This window comes from Canis aureus, chromosome 12, assembly GCF_053574225.1.
Source record: "Canis aureus isolate CA01 chromosome 12, VMU_Caureus_v.1.0, whole genome shotgun sequence".
NCBI classification, from domain to species: Eukaryota; Metazoa; Chordata; class Mammalia; order Carnivora; family Canidae; genus Canis; species Canis aureus.
Window position 1 is genome coordinate 12238636 of NC_135622.1, and position 19347 is coordinate 12257982.

Consider the following 19347-nt stretch of genomic DNA (forward strand, 5'->3'; position numbering starts at 1 on the left):
CAGAAAACACCAGGTGTGGGCAAGGACTTGGAGAAATTAGAACCCTTGCGCACTGCTGCTAAAAAATGTAAAATGGTGCAGCCACTGTGGAAAACAGGATGATCTTTTCTCAAAAAATCCAAGGTAGATTTACCATATGACCCAGCAATTCCACTTTTGGGTACATAGCCAAAAGAACTGAAAGCTGGGATTCCTTCAGTGGATGGATAAACAAAACATACCATAGACATACAATGGGGTATAATTAATATTTTATATCCCATATAATGGGATATAATTCAGTCTTAAACAGGAAGGAAATTCTGATGTGCACGGACAGAACTCGAGGACACGTTCTGTGAAATAAGCTAGTCACAAAACAACAAATATGATTGACAGTGGCACCACTCACTGTATATAAGGTATCCGAAATAGTGAAATTCCTAAAGGCAGAAAGCAGAAGAGTGGCTGCCAGTGGCTGGGAGGAATAAGTAGTTAATATTTAACGGGTTAAGAGTTTCCATTTGGCAAGGTGAAGAGAGTTCTGGAAATGGATGTGGGGACGATTGCGTAACAGAGAAAGCCCCTTAATACTACCGGAGTGTACGTGTCAAAATGGTTAAGATGGTGCATTTTATTGTATTTTACCGTAGTTTTTAAAATTAATTTTAAAAAGAGACTAAGCACCAAAAAAAGATTTTAAAATCCGGTGACTGAAAAACAATCCCCATCAATCAAAACCCACAGGGAAGGAAGAAACCCGGGTCGCCCAGCCACACGCCACCTCGATCACCGCGGGAGCCGGAAGCCGAGGGCGGGGCCAGCCGGGCTGCCGGAAGCCGCTGGTTCAAGTAGGGCCACCCGCGGACTAGGCCCCACTGCGCAGGCGCATAGGGCGGCCGGAAGTGACGTCGATAACGCTGAGCCAGGTTCAGGGAAGAGTAGTGTAGGTGAGCAGGACGGGAGCAAGGATCCGGGGCCACTATGAGCTGCACCATCGAGAAGATCCTGACAGACGCCAAGACGCTGCTCGAGCGGCTACGGGAACACGACGCGGCCGCAGAGTCGCTCGTGGATCAGTCCGCCGCGCTGCACCGGCGGGTGGCCGCTATGCGGGAGGCGGGGACGGCGCTTCCGGACCAGGTCGGGCAGAGAGTAGGGGTCGGTGCCCGCAGGATCTGTGCACCCGAGGGGTGGAGGGCAAAGGAAAGCGGGAACTCGGCCTTAAACGTATGCCTGGTTTCAGAGGGTGGCGGTGAGACTTTCCTTCGGGGTCGGGGCTGAGCGTGCTGCCCTGGAGCTCCGACTCCTTCTTCAGTTGCATCCGCGGCTGTTCTCCTGTTAACGGCGCGCTTAGTCTGTCTCTGTTTGTCCAGTATCAAGAAGATGCATCCGATATAAAGGACATGTCCAAATTCAAACCTCACATTCTGCTGTCCCAAGAGAATACACAGATTAGAGACTTGCAGCAGGAAAACAGAGGTTAGTCAGGACTTTTTGTGTAGTTATGATTTTCTAACATCCAGTTATATTTCAAAAGTTCTTGCCAAACGAACTATTCACATCCTATATGTATCTCCAGATCAGTACTTTTAAAAGCGTTATCCTGCGATGGCCCAGTAACGATAAAGTTTGTTACTTTAAGGTCATCTGACTGACTTTGCATATATAGGCAAGCTTATCAAAGGGGAGCTTAGTGGAGTTGAATTGTTGCATGGTTTACTTTTTTATCCCCATATGGATACTTGCATAACAAGGTGTTAATATCCTCAAGGGCTTGGATTTTTTTATGTTCAAATATTAATTGAAATAAGCACTGACGCTAAGATTGAAGAGGGTTTTTTTTTTTTTAATGTTCTTGTGCAGGGTGGAAGAACTGAATTTTAGCCTCGGGGTATATATTCTCAGGCTTGATGTGTACATTATTAATAATAGCGGTATGAAGTTATTTGTATAGTAGTTTACAGTGCGCTTTCATTTATATTATCCCATTGTATTATCATATCTTCATTTTGAGGTAGATAAGCTGGTACTTAATATTACAGTGCAGTTAAGAAATAGGCTCAGAGAGGGTAATAATTTGCATAAGAGTAGTAGTAAGCTAGTAACTCACAGAACTGAACTGAAACCCTTGTCTCCTGATTCTACATCTCATGTTGTTTATACCAGATGAAGCTGCCTCTGCCTAGAAAGTTATTTTTCACATAGACCTAACTGTTGAGTTTTGTGGACTTAAACACTGATTTATAATTTTGCATTCATGGTATTTCATGGCGTGTCATAAAATTCTGTTAAAAGAGTTTTGGTTTTGGGAGCTATCTCTCAGACATCACTGCCAAGTGATTTTATTTTTTTTGGTAGAGCTATGGGTTTCCTTGGAGGAACACCAGGATGCTTTGGAACTCATCATGAGCAAGTACCGGAAACAGATGTTACAATTAATGGTTGCCAAAAAGGCTGTGGATGCTGAGCCTGTCCTGAAAGCTCACCAGTCTCACTCTGCAGTAAGAAACTTTAGTGAATAAATTCTGAATGAATGAGATTGAAATCTCTAATTATTTTAAATTGTTCACTTGTTTTTGAAGAAAACTAAGCTTGTCTTTCATATTTCTCACATTTGCTGTTGATTTTGCTGTATCTTGTAAGGATATGATTAGAAAGCAGGGGGTAAGGGGCTGCTCAGGAGCTTTTTTTCTTTGAGTGGGACTAAGGTAGGTTCCTCACCCCACCTGCCCCAAGATGTCTTTGCAAGATTAATGGATGCCTAGTTTTTCCACCAAACATAATGCAAGGTAGTGCTGAAGGTACTCAGTAAATACTTGGTTGGTTATTATTGTACTTTCACTAAACTATAAGCTCCTTGATTATAGGGAGCATGGATTCTTCTTTTATACCTAACACAGTACCTGGCATGTAGCAGACAGAAACCTTTATTAAACTGAACTACGGGGATCCCTGGGTGGCGCAGCGGTTTAGCGCCTGCCTTTGGCCCAGGGCGCGATCCTGGAGACCCAGGATCGAGTCCCACATCGGGCTCCCGGTGCATGGAGCCTGCTTCTCCCTCTGCCTATGTCTCTGCCTCTCTCTCTGTCTCTCTCTCTCTGTGACTATCATAAATAAATAAAAATTTAAAAAAAAAATAAATAAACTGAACTACGTAGCATCATATTATGTTAGAAGTATGGTTTTAAAAAAAATACATGGCATAGTTTCTACACTTTGATTGCTTATGCTTTAATTTGGGAGACCCAGTTATTGTGCTTATGTTTCTAGAGTGCTTCATGGGTGGCATTGTACATTTACATGTACTATATCATTTAAACCTGGATTAATGAATTGGCACCTCACTATTTGTTCCATGGAATTTATGAAACATAAACTTCATCTTAGAATCCTTTGAAAGCATTTTGCTGACTTAACAAAAGTCTTAGGGAACAGGAATACTTTCAATATGTGAGCAGCTCTCAAACATTTCTCATCTGGAAGAGAAAAACTATTTTTCTGTAATCTGGAGGAAAAAACTTTAAGATTAAAAGAGACAGTTTAGCTCATGTGAAAAACTTGGGAAGAGATATATCCAAAAAAAGAATAAAGTACCTTGGAAGCTTTGGTAAGCTGTGGTAAGCTTCCTGACAATAAAAGTATTCAATTTAAGTTAAACAGCCACATAGAGATATTGTCCATTGTCCAGTGGGTGGTTAGACTAGAATCAATCTTGAAAACAAATTGTAAATACTACAAGATAACTTTATTATAGCTTTGCCTCTAAGGACTCGGATTACAGTGAAATGCCTGTGTAATTTCTGTAGCATAGATTAAATGAACTTTCTAACATCATCATGCACATGTTCTCATGAACTTCATATCTGCCAAAAAGATAACTTTTTCACCTTTTTCTCTTTTCTTAATATCTTCACAGGAAATTGAGAGTCAGATTGACAGAATCTGTGAAATGGGAGAAGTGATGAGGAAAGCAGTTCAGGTGGATGATGACCAATTTTGTAAGATTCAGGAAAAACTAGCCCAATTAGAGGTAAGATTGTTGCTCACAATACTCAGGGAGTTTTCTCAGAGTCTGGAAGGTATGCCATCACTATCCTAGGCAGTATATTGATGTTTTCTGTGTATTCATGATTTAAAATTAAAACTCCCCCTCCAGGGGCATCTGGGTGGCTCAGTTGGTTGATTGTCCAGCTCTTGATTTCGGCTCGTCATGATCTCAGGGTTGTGAGATTGAGCCCCAGGTTGGGCTCCACACTCAGCCTCTTTCTCCTTAAGATTCTCTCACTCTTCCTCTGCCCCTTCCTTTACTCTCACACTCAGTCACTCCCTCCTTCTCATTCTCTGTCTAAAAAATAAGTCTTAAAGAAAAACCAACTCTTCCATACCCTTTTCAGGAAAGTAAATCTAATCAGCAACAAACAATGAAAATTTCAACTATGTATAGGCTAGAAATTGAGATATTGTCATATCAAGAGGGTAGAAAGAGTAGAAGAGACAAATTACATGTGAGTTAAAATCCCTCTGTCATAAAAGGAAATCAAATAGGTAATGTAAGAAATTGATAAGAAATAGTAGTTTAGGCATTTTAATAATTATTATTCCTCTATTAATTATGTAAGTAAGTACCTAAATAAATAGGTAAAAGTGGGTAGCCCAGCTGGCTCAGCGGTTTAGCGCCGCCTTCAGCCCAGGGCCTGATCCTGGAGACCTGGGATCAAGTCCCACGTCAGGCTCCCCGCATGGAGCCTGCTTCTCCCTTTGCCTGTGTCTCTGCCTCTCTCTCTCTCTCTCTGTCTCTCATGAATAAATAAAATCTTAAAAAAAAAAAAAAAGAAATAAGTAAAAGTTTTAAAAGTGGTTGCCTTTGGGGAACAAAACCAAGGGCCTGCTGTTTATTTTATAAACCTTATAGTCTTTATTTTTTTTTAAGTGATTTCGTGTAATATTTTGATTATAGCAGCAAAAATTTACCCAAAGAAGGCCTGGTGGTATTATTATGCCCAAAAATTATTAAGGAAACACAAAACAATAGATGGTTTGAATGTCGCTTATTATGAGATGCTAACTTGGGCCCTTTGAGAAATACCACAGAGAAAAAGAATATCCCTGCTCAGAGTCTAGTGAAAGGAGTAAGTCTAATACTTACATGATATGAAATGGTTTATACATACCAGGAGAGATGCAAAATACTAAGAGAAGTGGTTTATATGGTAGACAGTTTAATGACTATAGGCCCAAACTATAGATGAAGCCTAAAGATGCTGTGGTTTTACCAGAATTTCCTGCAGAATAAGGATGGAGAATGCAAGCTGCCCTACCTGGAAATCAAAGGGAGTGACAAGGTCCCAATTAGGAATTAGTTAAAATGATAAATGACCTTATCTACACTCTCCCTGATTTACTCAGATAAGAAAACAAGCCCTTAGGAAATGGACAAATTTTCCTTAATATTTTAAGTGGAGGGATGCCTGGGTGGCTCAGTGGTTGAGTGTCTGCCTTTGGCTCAGGTCATGATCCTAGGGTCCTGGGATCGAGTCCTGCATCGGGCTCCCTGCAGAGAGCCTGCTTCTCCCTCTGCCTATGTCTCTGCCTCTCTCGTTCTCTATCATGAATAAATAAATAAAATGTTTAAAATATATGTATATTTTAAGTGGAAAGAACACAGGCATCAGATTGAAACCCCAGCAATACCACATCCAAGTTGCCTGAGTTTGGACAAGTCTTTGGACTTTTGTGAGCCACAGTGTCTTCATCTTAAAAAGAGCATGGATGTGAGCAGTGATACCTGCCCTACAGGTTGTTTTGAAATGACAAATGTAAGACACCCAGGGGTACCTAGCTATGTCCCTAGTGAGTAGTTTCTTCCCCTTTTCTTCCTTTCTCCAAAACTGAAGGACATCCAGGAGAGAAGACTGAGCAAAGTGAAAATATTATTAGGAATTTAAAAGGTAGAAGAAATAGTATAACTTGAGGGAATCACAAAACGTATGACAAGTAGTGAATTCCTCAGGTGGAGAGAGGCTTCGTATTTTTCCTTGTTGTCCTAACACATGGCATATAGAAATTACTTAGTAATGAATGTATGTTAAATGATTAACAATTAGTGTTTTAGGAAATTCTTATTTTGTTTCCGTAAAATATTTAAAATTAAAATAACACGCCTTCTGTTCCTGGCCCAAAACAATTATTCTGATGCAGTTTAATGGTCAAAATACCTAAAATAAATGAACCTTTTTTTTTTTTCCAGCTTGAAAATAAGGAACTTCGAGAATTATTGTCCATCAGCAGTGAATCTCTACAGGTCAGGAAGGAAAACTCAATGGACACTGCTTCCCAAGCCATCAAATAACTCAACTTACAAATGACAGCTGGAGATTGTTTATCAAGGAAGGAAGTTATTATCTTTCTGTTCGAGTATTGTCCATTTAGTGTCTTGCCTCAGACTTGATATATTGTGGATTAAAGGTATCAGGTGGCAGTTTAGAATTTGCAGTCAAATTGGCTGTCCACAAAACAGTTTTTGGGTGTGTTTGTGAAAATACACACTGAGTTTCACCATTCCTTTCTCTAAGAGACTGTTTTTAATTTTCAGTTCTGGGACCTCAATTTATATAAACTGTGGTATCAGATCCTTTTTGTTTCTTCACATCTCTCAAACTTAGATCCTTTATTATAAGCCAGCAATTTTTATTTATATAGGATTGTAAGTTACAAGTCTAAAAAAAAAAAAAAGTCTAAAAATTTTTTTAAAGATACTAGCTTTTTAAATCTATTTGGCATAGCCTAGATTTTTTTTTTTCCCATTTGAGAAAAGGAATACAATTCCACAGAACTAGATTGGCAGATTCTCTGATTTGTAATGTCATTCACCTACTATGAAGTTTTAGGTCTCTGGTGCTAAGAGTTGGCACTTTATGACGTGGTGTCTTTACTCTTAATTTGAGAGAACCTACTGCTAGTGCCCAAGAAATATACTTGAAAATAGATCACCCTTTTCTTCTAGCGATAGTAGAGTCAGCATATTGTTCAAAGAATCCTGAGAAGTTTGTCCTGTGTGTGTGCACATACATTTGTACCCTTAGTTCAACTGCTGAAAGTAGCTGTTATTTATTCTATTAGATATTAGTAGTCAACTTTTCAATATTGTCCTAGGAAATCTTCAACTTGGGTGGTTTATTCAGTGGAAGAGCATACAATGGGTTTATTCACATCATAGTTTTTAGGTACTACATTCTATTTAATTTATATATAACTTCTGTCTTACAGTTAAGGACCATCACTTACTTAGATGTCTTTCATTATTAGTATGGATAGTTGGCTTTATTTTTAGATCCATTTTTCACGAGGCAGCAAAGTTTTATTACCTAATGAGAGTTATTACATTCATTGTGCTGTGTAGACAACAAAGCAATGTTGAGATTCAAATGCTGAGCGGTCAACTAGGCTCATTTATCAACCCATTTGCCCATCTCAGTTTAGTCACACATGACAAATTTACAAATTACTCCATGTAATTAATCAGTTTGGGTTTGCCCAAAAATAACTGAAATGATGAATCTTAAACCTATCCGTATTTTCCAGTAGCACTAAGCACCATACTGCATGGGAGAGACACAGTATTAAAGTTTTTGTTAATGCTTTGCGTGATGTAAAATTTCTTTAATACTGCCATAAAGAAATAACTCCAGTTAAAACAATAGAACCTCACTAAGATATCCTAAAAACATCTGATCCTAGTAATATTGAAAGAACTTTGCCAAAGTTCTTTAATGGTGGTCTTTAGTGATTAAGTATATGTCATTTTAGAAACTCGAATTTCTATTCAAAGTCCTGCATAGAATCTGAAAAACACTTTCACCCCCAGTGCAGGCATTTTTATCTTGTTTCCCAAGAGTAAGTAAAACTTTAGTCCAGCCATTTAGCTTGAAGTATATGCCCTAAGTGTCTCTGTGTGTCCCACGGTTCCACTTAGAACACAGGTACCCTTGTACAATATGTCAGCTGCCATAGCCAGTTTTCAGTAAAAATGATAGTCATCAAATGGCCCATTAAAGTATGACATGGTGTCTCCTTATCTACCTTCTGTTCCTTTAAAGTCATAAAGTTGTTTATGTCTTGGATATGAGGATAAACCTATATGTTAACTTTTCCCCTTGGCAAATCAAAAGCTTGGAGTTTGAGTTTAAAGAGCTCTCATTGCCCTACATAATGTAAATTCTGGCTAGTGTTAATACAAATACATCATTTCTAATAAAAACCTCACTTTGAGAATAACAGTTAATTTTACTCAGTAATGAGTCTTAATTAGGAAATTCAAAGGTTTATTTTTCATATACATATCAACCTGTCAGGTAGACAGGGCTTTTCATAAGTATCTTGTAATTAGCATAATGTAGTCAGCAGCATAACTAAAAATAGTTGTTTCTAAAATGGTAGTCTCATGATTAGAAATCCAAAATTATACAATTACAAATCAAATTATAAAATTAAGACTGAGTTTGTGAGTACCTTGAAAAATCTTTTATTATCGATTTTTACCTTAATAATACCTTACCTTTTACCTTGACTTATATTAATACATTATCTACAATTTGATTCAGATGTTGGAGGACTACTTCAGTGTTCCCCAAAATGGCTTGCAGACTACTAAAATAGAAATTTGGGAGTGGGATCCAGGAATTTGTATTTTAATAATCATCCCAGATAACGTCTAAGGTACTAGCTTGAGAATTCATCTAATCTATGTACCAGGCACTTCATTTGGAGTTATGAATAGAAAAAAGGTGGGGGAAAGGCCTTGATACTTTTTGAAGAAAAATTTGGTAGAGGAGATAAGTATACATATAATTACAGTGCAGTGATACATCCAATATGAGGATGAATACGATACAGAGGAGGGGCTATATGGAGGAGAAAGCTTGGTGCTTTTCATTTACCATATAATCTCCATTTCAGCTGTACCTCATTTTATGCATTCTTGTGCACAAGGAGGTTATGCTGTATGTCTAAACTGGAACTAAGACTCCAATCCAGAGAGACTCTTAAACATACTCTTAACCACTACATTAAGATGCCTTTAAATGCCAAATACTGGTCAGAGTTCAAGTGGTTCTTGATTAGCAAAATCTATTTTTACTAATAGTGCAAAAGAAACACCACAGCCCATTTATTAGAAAATATGAATTCAATAAATGGAGTCTTAACTAATGAGACGTATTTGTCATCTCTTTTCTAGAATGATGTAGCTGAGAGCATGTAACTGACATGGACAATATTTAATCAGTGGTCTTACCTATGTACAGAAGAATGCAGTTCTGTCTTTCACATCTGCCGTTTCTCATCCTTCATGTTCTTTTCTTGTGGTTACAAGAAGGTTGGTGCTGTACCAGATGTCTTGGCCATATTGAAGGCAGGAAGAAAAAGGGAAATGTCCTGTGCCAACTGTATGTACCCTCTTTTACGAAGAAAAGCAAAGCTTTCCCAGAAATTCCAGACATATTTCCCTGTCTTGCTTGCCTCTTTAAATTCGTACTTCTATCTGCAAAAGCTGGGTACATAGTTGCCTCAAATAAAATCAGTATTCCGTTAGCAAGGAGGAAAGAGTATTGAGAAAGCAATTAACAATGTCTGACAAGTCCTTTTATGTTGAAAGTTTTAACAAGTGAAGGCATTAGCTGAAGGTGTTGGGTAGTCAAGCGCAATATCCTTGTTCCTATCCTGTTTAGGGAATCCCTCACCTAATGAGGCAGAGCCTGCCTCCCTCCTAAGAAATTTGAAAGTGTCAGATACGTTTTCCCAGCCTCTTTTCAGCTAAGGAACTTGCAACCACCTTCAACTTTAAAATTTAGGCAAAGAAGCAAGAAACTATGCAGTATTCTCTGCGTAAAGGCCTACAACACTGGCTACTCTACGCAGTTTCACAAAGAAGCAGCAAAAGTGGCTTTAGTGACACTCAGTATCCAGTGTCAGCAGGGTCGCTGGTATAAGCTGCAGTGTCTCTGCCACACAGTGGGATCTTCACTGAAGCAATTATCTGAAGTAGATAATAGATTATCTGAAGTAGTAGTAGAGGCTCTGTAGCCTCTAATTCTGGTTTTTCTGGCTGTCTTAGACATCCTGAGGATGCTGATTAGCCTTTTTAAAAAACACTTTTTTGTTAAAGTTAACCTGAATTGCCTATAATTAAGAACACTGACTGGTAAAATAAGTATAGTTTTGAAAACAACCATGCAGCATGTGCTGTGGCTCAGTCAGTTAAGTGCCTAACTCTTGATCTCAGCTCAGGTCTTGATCTTAGAGTTGTGAGTTCAAGCCCCATGTTGGGCTTCATGCTGGGCATGGAGCCTACTTCAAAGCAAAACCAAAGGCAACCATGCAAATACAGATTTTGCCAACACTTTATACATAGTGTTATATTTTAATATTTAACACTTATAAAAGGATGTGTAACATACAAATAGATTATCAAACAATCATTTGTCACCTCACTTAAGAATTAGAACATTACCTGTACTTTGTATTTATCAATTTGAGCTCCTCTCCTGTCTCTCCCCACCTCCCTTCTCCCTTTTTGATAGTTTACCACATGCAAAAAAGACATAAAATATGTATGAATCCCTAAAGTGACATGTTCTAGATTTGTTCCTTTTTGAGCTGTATAAAAATGGTATATTTTACATAGTCTATAGGGATATGATTTTTTTCACTCAACATTATGTTTCTAAGATCCTTTTGTTACACATAGCTATTATTTATTTCCACTGGTCCATTATATTTCATTGTGACTATATAATAGATTATGATACATAAAGTACAATTAATGCATTTTTAAAACCCTTGCTGATATCGGACTTCTTAATTTTTAATTCTCCATCTAACTCATTTAGATTAGATATATTTCACAATAAGCAGTCATATTGCACATTTTTCAGTTATTTCATTTGCAGTTGTCTAAGCAACTTTCAGAGGGAATTAAGGACTATTATCTGTTAATACAATGGAAAGCAGATAATGCTTTTTCTTTTATCGCTCAACTAAAGAGGCAGAACCTTCAGAGCTTCTAAATGAACTACAATTCATTGAACATTTCATCTAGCCTCCTAAAAATACATGAGGAATGGATGGAAGTGGACTTCTGCATGATATCCTAAGATTCATTTATTTCATATTTTAACATATCTTACACATAAGTCTTACACATGTACAGGTTTGTGGTGTGGTTGATTCTAAGCATATGCAAAATTGGCTATGTTCCTGATGGCATGACTGGACAAAGGTAAGCTCTTGGTGTTTTGGTCAAGAAACTTTTAAGCACTATTTGAGAAGGGAGTTGAGGTTTAGCTGTTGTCTGAACTTTTCATTCATGTGAACCTTCTTGTAAGATCAAAAGAGTGTCAGTATAAGCACTTGGGAGTATGGCTATATTCATTCTCTACTGCTATGTAACATTACCACACATTTAACACTTCGAAGCAATGCCCATATATTCTCTTACAGTTCAGAAGTCAGAAGTCAATGCAGAGTTTAACTAGGTTCCCATCTAATGATCTCACAAGGCTGAAATCAAGGTGTCAACATAGGTTAGCATCTCCTCTGGGGCTCTGGGCCCTCTCTCAAGTTCACATGGTTGTTGGTAAAATTCATTTCTGTGCAGGTGTAAAACTCCTAGGACTTCAGGGCCAACAGGAGATCATCTCTCTGACCTCCCTTGTCTCCCACCTCTAGGCTCCCTTTTAAAAGCTCACCTGAGGGGTGCCTGGGTGGCTCAATGTTAAGTAACCAACTTTGGTTTCAGCTCAGGTAGTGACCTCAGGGTCCTGAGATCGAATCCTGCATCAGGCTCCACACTCAGCAGGGAGTCTGCTTGAGATTCTCTCCCCCCCGCCCCTCCCTTCAAACCCTTTCTCTTTCCCCTCCTCTTTCTCTAAAGATAAATAAAATCTTAAAAATAAATAAAAGCTCACCTGCTTAGGTTAGGCCTAACCAGAAGAATCTCCCTCTTGATTAACCCAACTGATTTGAGATCTTAATTAGAACTGCAGTAATCTCTTTACCATAAAGAAGGTATGAGGTAACCTCTAATACTCACAGGTCCAGCCTATGCTCAAGAACAGGGGATTATACACAGCATGTACACCAGCTGGTGGGATTCTTGGTAGCCATCTTAGAATTTTGCCAGCCACATGGCTCTTAGCAGGAATAAAATCCTGGATAAAACAATGAAGCACTCTTAGGAAATCCTGCATTACCAGTATTCTTGGTGGCCCAAGAATAATTCTGTGAGGAAAAACCTGCACAGCGATGAGTCAAAAAGAGATTCAGCAAGATCTATTAATGTAGGCTAAAACTAAAGTTCAAGCAGAAAAAGATTTGCCTAGTCTCTGTTAGTTTCCTAGAGATACCGTAACAAATTACTACAAACCAGATAGCTTAAAACAACAGACCTTTATTCTCTCACAGTTCTGGTGGCTAGAAGTCTGAAATTAAGGTGTTGACAAGGTTGATTCCTTCTGGAGGCTTGAAGGGAGAATGCGTTCCATTCCCTTTTCTAGCTTCTGGCAATTCTTGGCATTCATTGGCTTCTAGATCTATTACTGCAATTTCTGCCTCAGTCTTCACGTGATATTCTCCCTGTATGTCTGTGTCTGTGTCCAAATTCCCCTCTTCTAAGAAAATCAGTCATTGGATTAGTGTTTACCATAATCCAGTTATGACTTCATCTTAATTTGATTACATCTGCAAAGACCCTATTTCCAAACAAGGCCACATTCTAAGCTTCTGAGTAAACATGAATTTTGAGAGGACAATTCAACTAAGTATAGTCCCAAAGTATCTCCCTCCAAACATCAGTAATTGTAAAGGAAAAATAACAATTTTACTATGAATAATCCTGGCCGACTGCACTTTAACCAATTGATTAAGGTAAACATCACTAATACATTTCAACATCTTATGCATCCTGGTATTTTGCAGTGAGAAGGGTACATCATCACTGTAACATTCTTCAAAATAATGCATAACCTCAAACTAAGCAAGAGAAACATCAGATAAAAACAAGTTCAGGGATGTTTACAAAATAACTAACCAATGTTGTTCCAGAGTGTCCAGGTCATGAAAGATAAGGAACAGCCACAAAATGGAGGAGAGTAAGAAGACCTAACAACAGTGGACCAATCCATGGTGGGACCCAGATTTGATTCTGGAAAATAAAATGGATATTAGGGGGAAACCTGAATTAATTTTGTAATTTAGTTAATATTGTGTCAAGGTTAATTTCCTAGTTTTAAATATTGTTCTATGGTTAGGTAAGCTTAACATAAGGGGAAGGGACACCTGGGTGGCTCAGTGGCTGAGCATCTGCCTTTGGCTCACGTTGTGATCCCAGGGTCCTGGGATGGACTTCTGCGTCAGGCTCCCCATGGGGAGCCTGCTTCTCCCTCTGCCCATGTCTCTGCCTCTCTCTGTGTCTCTCAAGAATAACTAAATCTTTAAAAAAAAAAAGGCGGGGGGGGGGGGGAACTGGGTGAAGGGTTTATAAGAACTTTCTATACAATTTTTCTAATTCTTTTGTAAGTCTAAAATTAAATTATGTCAACAAATACACATTCCCTTGCTTACTGAGGCATAATTTCAAAAGTTTATTTGCCTATAAAATTTTTATTTTTTTAATTTTTAAAACTTAAAAATTATTTGAGAGAGAGCACGAGCAAGGGGAGTAGCAGAGGGAGAGGGAGAAGCAGGTTCTACACTGAGGAGGGAGCCCTAGGTGGGCTGAGCCGAAGGTAGATGAGCCGACGGCAGATGCTTAACTGACTGAGCCACCTAGGCACCGCTACACGGTTGTTTGTTTTTTTTAATGTATACACTCAAGTTGTTCTCTCACTTCTTTTCCTTGACTTTTTCTTATTCATATGTATTGATTTAGTATATAATCATGATACTATTACATTGTCAGTTTTAAACATGTTACAAACATAATTCTCCTAGTTTGTTGATTTTTAATTTTTAATGCTGTCTGTTGATCAATGACTATATTAAAATATAGTCAAATTTATTACTACAAAGAAAGAGATTCAGAAAAGTTAAGTTTTGTGAAGAAGTTTTAGGAATACCTTCACCAATTTACTTTTTTTTTACTTTTTACTTTTTACTATATACACATGAATGACACATGATAAAAACATTTTAAAACTTTTATCTAATTAGACCTAAACTATATCTAAATAAGTTTTAAAGAGCTCCATTCATAAATACAAAAATTCTAAGTAATAACAGTATTATGTCAGAGTGAAAATGGCAACATATTTTCTTTTTGCTGGTGCACAAATAATGATGTACAATCTATACTGTTTTAGATTTAATGAAATGTATAATTCATTAATTCATGAATATTTATTAAGTACTTAGTGTTATATTAGTCCCTGTCCTAGGTTTAGGAGATGCAATGATGAACCAGAGAACTGAAGCTTGGGCTATTGTTTAGGAAGAAGAGGAATTAACAAACCCATAAATGTGTTAATTTTGGATGGCAATACATGTTATGAAGACAATAAAGCCAGCTAATATTATAGAGAATGATGGCAATAATGGCTACTTTTACTTTAGAGAAGACTTTTGTGAGACTGTAACATTTGAGCTAAAAACTGAATGATGAGAAAGTCCCAAAAAGTGATGATGGGGTGGGGGTGCGTGCAGGGCACCTGGCTGGCTCTTGGCTTCTGCTCAGGTCATGATTTCAGGGGCCTGGAATTGAGCCCCAGGTTGGCCTCCACAGTCAGCAGGGAGTCAGCTTCAGGATTCTATCTCTGTTCCTCTGCCTCCCCCCCCGCCCCCCCACTCACCCACCCAGGGTGCACTCTCTAAAATGAATAAAATAAATCTATTAAAAAAAAAAAAAGGTGATGGTTTTAGGGAAAGAGCATTCCAGATGGAGGCAAAAGTAAATGTAAGACTTCTGAGTAGGAACAAATTTACAATGTTGGAAGAACCAAAATAGCAATGGAATTAAATCATGGTGAACTAGGGTTAGAGATTTAGTGGGAACTAAGTCACTTAGGGCCTTGTAGGCCATGGTAAAAGACTTTGGATTTTATCTTAAGTGCAATTGGTTTTCATTAGGATTTAATTTAAGTTGAATTGACAATATTATTTTGCTCTATCCTTCCCTATGGCTGATTCCCAGAGCTAAAGTGTTAAAATGACTACCTTTATAGTGCAGCAGCTTAGCATGTCCACATAATTCTTGCCTTACATGCAATGTTGACACTTTAAAGGGAAGCATTATAGTTTTTGCATTATTCTTATTTAAATTCTAACATTTTTATTACATATTGCTATTATATCATTCTTATTTACACAATGCATCTTAACTGTTGGGGGCTTATTAATGAATACAAAGTTTTGGAATGCATGGTTCTAGGACTAAATCTTAATTATTTCTTAATAATAAGAAATGATTATTCTTTATGAAAGTTTCTGCTCTAAATGTTTTCCTGTTCTAAAATCTTGAATGTGGATCCCTTTACCATCCACTATTACCAGAATTTTACAAAAGAAGTTCCCTTTACTTCCCTTAAATAGGAAGAACATAATGTCAGAGTAAAAACAGTCCTTAAAATTTTGAATAAATTTAGCCTTATTTTTAAAAAATCTCCACATTGACCTAATTTTTCACATTTCAATGAGAACTTACAAAAATCTCATCCTATACAGTTGCCATCCATCACTGCCCAAGAAAATCTTACGAATGTGTAAGAATGCTTACTTTCAATCTCAAATATATCCCAGAGATATGTGCTTATTGATAATTGTAGAGAGGAAAAAAAGCCCCACAATCATAATTAATTTCATTGTCTCTTTAAGTTTCTCAGAGAAGAAAAATTAGTATGATAAATACCAAAAAATAATGTATGCATTTTTTTGTTTCAGGTTATTCCTTTTTTTAAAAAAGATTTTATTTGACAGAGCGAGCGAGCAAGCAAGCAAGCACAAGCAGGGGGAGGGCCAGAGGGAGAGAGGGAGAGAGAGAGAGAGAGAGAGAGAGAGAAGCTGACTCCCTGCTGAGCAGGGAGCCCAATACAGGGCTCAATCCTAGGACCTGAGCCAAAAGCAGACACTTAACCGACTGAGCCACCCAGGAGCCCCTCAGGTTATTCCTTAATAGACTAAGTATCTCCTCAAAATCCAAGACTACCCCATGGTATAGGAGAAGGTTTCCCAAATGACTTCACCAGTTTCTGCTTTAACTTCTGTTTAAAATAATAAACATAACACCATAAGTATATTTTTTCATAAGTATATTTTTATAGCTTTTAAATTTGACTTCAAAATTAATCTGAAAAAATTGCCTTAAAATGTAGTGATCTTCTAAAAATGAAACCAACTTCTAGTTATGAGTAGTACTTGTAGAAAGAATAAATCACTTACACTAGTGATTTAAATCAAATAATTCCATCTTTTGCTTTCTTGAATGCATTGAAAGCTAAAATGTATGCCTCAGGATGTATGCATATTTGTATTTTGTATTAAGTGTAAACTGATAGTAATTATGGACTGAGGAGGAATTTATTTTTTTTAAGTTTTATTTATTCATGAGAGACAGAGAGAGAGAAAGAAAGAGGCAGAGGCAGAGCAAGAAGCAGCCTCCCCACAAGGAGCCGGATTTGGGGCTGGATCCTGGACCCTGAGATCACGCCCTGGGCTAAAGGCAGACACTCAACTGCTGAGCCACCCAGGTGTCCCCTGGGAGGAATTTAAAGGCAATTGAGACAAAATCAGAATGATGAGGATGAAATGATTATATGATTTAAGAAAGTATTTAGAAACTATGTGTAATGGTAGAAATCAAGACCCATTCTTCTGAATTAATTGCAATTGTATAGATAGAATTTAGTGAGACTATTATCTTTTTACATTTCCCATTACTGTGATATTTGAGAATGTGCACTCTTAGACCTAATTCTACTTTTAGCCCAGCTTCACATGACCTTGTTTCTAGTGCAAGAGCCCTGGGCAGTTTCTCTGTAACATTAGATTGGAATATCCAGACTAGATCTATTGCTGAGAAGAGATCTCAATTTAGGAAATGGACAAAGGAAACAAAACAGCTGGTTTGATATATCAAACGATTTGTACTGCCCCCAACAGAACATTCCAATTTCTAACAACTTCCTACACTGTTGTTCAGTGCTATTCATTCTACAAACTTTTGAGAGTTGTCTATGCCAAGCACTGCCAGGACCAAGGATACAAAGATGAATGTCACAGGCCCTGTCCTAAAAGTATCACTACCGAGTATAAACTAATAATTACAATTCAGTGAGCTAGGAAAGCATTGAAAGCAAATATGAAGCAAATATCTTGTGCCTAGGAAAACAGGGGAAGTCATTAAAGGGAACAAAGAGGCAGCTTGGAGGTGGAATGGAATTGGACCAATACCAACAGAGGTAAGAGAAAAAAATCTTTCAACATCCTAAATAGGATACTGCCTCCTCTTAGAATTCAAGATAATTTGCTGAGAATTGGAGGGTATTTACTCTCTTAACACTGCATTTACTTTGCTGTACACGTTTAAACTTGTTTTTGCGATTACTGAATGATGCTAGACTGAAAGTTCCTTGAGGACAGAAACATCCATTTATTTTGAGAACTGTACACACCCCAACGATGACATATAAGAGATGCAGGATAAATGTGTTGAAAGCGAAAATAAAGTGGGTAGCAGAGTTCTCAAGAGCATGACCGGTCATTGTTTACCCAATACTGTCAAGAGAGAGAGCCATGGAATCTGGGAAAAGCATTCCTCTCACCAGAGGGTACTGCTCCATTGTTTGACAAGGGATAATTCATTGAACTTTTCTGTGGACACAATTAACCATTTTCCTCCTTCCTCTTACCTCGTTGGATTAATCATCCATTTGCCCTGATTTCCACCTTTTGGTTACTGATTCAGCTTCTTTGATTACGGGATACAACACAAATATCTTCTGGTGACTACAAAGGTCAGTTGAAGGAGTTGTGGGGTTTTTTGTTTTGTTCTTTAATGATTATGCCGCTTTGCTCACTCTTGTCCATCTGTTGCAACCAATATAGTTTCTGGCAAACAAAGGTCTCGCGTAAAAGTTCCGAATTACCTTACTGAAAACCTACTCTATACTAATGAAAACTCCAGTGTATTATAGCAGACAGAAAAAAAAAGCTTGCACTGTGAGGAGAATCTGGGTCTGGGGCTTCCGGATTATCGCTGAGAAAAGCGAAATCCTTTATAAGACATTCCTTGATAAGTCCTCCAAATTGTTCGCCCTTAAAGTTTACCCTGGCCTCGCTGCTTTAGGCATATTCAGGTTTGCAAAGAGCAGAGACGCCCAAAGTTACCCGCCCCCCCGCCCCCGGCGTCCCAGCGGAGTCAGTAAACACCGAAATTGCTTCCCGCAGCTCCCAGGGGAGGGAACGTAGGGCTAACAGTGGCACCATCTTGGTTGTGGTTAGGCGCAGGGCACCGGTTGGCGTCACTCAACCCTCATGCGCAGGCGTATTAGGAGTACCTCCCCCCCCCCCAACACCCCGCCCCGCTTCCCGTGCACGCGCTCGGAGCCCGCAACTCTCGCGAGAGAAGCGAGATTTATTCCTACGTACCGGGCCGTGCTGCTTATGGCGGCGCTGGAGAGGGGGCGCTGAGCTGTTGGGGTGAGTACGACCTCGGGGTCCAGTTGGGGGTAGCAAGAAGCCAGTCTAGGGACAGATGAGAAGACCAAGACTAACGGGAGAGACTTCTGAGTCAAGGTGGGCACTCCTAGAGCTCCGGGCAGAGAAGATTTCCCCCTGAGTCTCTACCCTGGGCTTTTCCACCTGGCCCCCGTTTAACTGTCTAAGCTTCACGTCAGGCCTCAGAGCAGAAACGAAGAGCCTAGGCCAGGCAGCCGCGCGTGGTGGTGGTGGTGTCTACAGTGGGGGGAGGGAGCGAAAATGGAGGCTCCGACCGCAGCCAAGATGGAGGCAGGGGTGCGGGGCTCGGGCGCGGAGGCTGCTGGGAATTGTAGTCTAGCCACTTCCTCCTCTGCGGCTTGGTGGGGGAAACGGGAACTACAAGTCCCGGCGGGCGGGGCGAGGGGGTGGTGGCGCGGTCCTTTGTGTGAGACTGGAGGAGCCCGAGGCAGAGGGTGAGGGGCCTACTCTCACTGTGGACCGTATAGTTTACTGTCTTGTCACCTGCTCGAGGATCTGACTACGAGTATCAGAGCGCAGTGCGGTACTGGCGCCTCCTTCGTGTATGGACCGAGACCCTGCTCCATCTAAATGCTCAGAGCCTTTTCCCCGGCCACGTCTGGCACAGTAGCACACTCGAAGTGTCATCTTTACTTAGGCTCA

At 39.1% G+C, this 19347-nt stretch overlaps 2 protein-coding genes and 1 long non-coding RNA gene across 10 annotated transcripts in view; 2 read left to right on the forward strand and 1 right to left on the reverse strand.

The window, feature by feature from the left end:
• Positions 1-785: 785 nt before the first annotated feature.
• Positions 786-14681, forward strand: SIKE1 (suppressor of IKBKE 1). 5 transcript variants are annotated; one of them, XM_077842777.1, is made up of 7 exons: positions 818-1122; positions 1356-1461; positions 2341-2483; positions 3899-4012; positions 6230-6283; positions 8583-8697; positions 9218-14681. In XM_077842777.1, the coding sequence occupies exons 1-6, from the start codon at positions 964-966 to the stop codon at positions 8694-8696; spliced, it is 690 nt and encodes a 229-aa protein (XP_077698903.1). In that variant the 5' UTR covers positions 818-963; the 3' UTR covers position 8697; positions 9218-14681. The 5 variants fall into 5 exon arrangements, with proteins under 5 accessions (XP_077698906.1, XP_077698903.1, XP_077698902.1 ...); XM_077842780.1 differs by lacking the exon at positions 9218-14681 and having other exon boundaries at positions 786-929; positions 8583-9189; XM_077842776.1 differs by lacking the exon at positions 9218-14681 and having other exon boundaries at positions 8583-9189.
• Positions 12412-18482, reverse strand: LOC144280590 (uncharacterized). Of its 2 annotated transcripts, XR_013349013.1 has the most exons (3): positions 17877-18476; positions 13067-13180; positions 12412-12647 (listed from the first exon to the last, which is right to left on the reverse strand). It is a non-coding gene; the product is annotated as an uncharacterized LOC144280590 (long non-coding RNA). The 2 variants fall into 2 exon arrangements; XR_013349012.1 differs by having other exon boundaries at positions 12412-13180; positions 17877-18482.
• Positions 18483-18515: 33 nt separating this feature from the next.
• The window catches only part of CSDE1 (cold shock domain containing E1), a 39751-nt gene continuing 38919 nt past the window's right edge, over positions 18516-19347 (forward strand). For all 3 annotated transcript variants that reach the window (XM_077842770.1, XM_077842772.1, XM_077842773.1), the window contains exon 1: positions 18516-18666. The gene's annotated coding sequence lies outside the window, so the exon portion shown is untranslated. The remainder of the gene's footprint in view (positions 18667-19347) is intronic.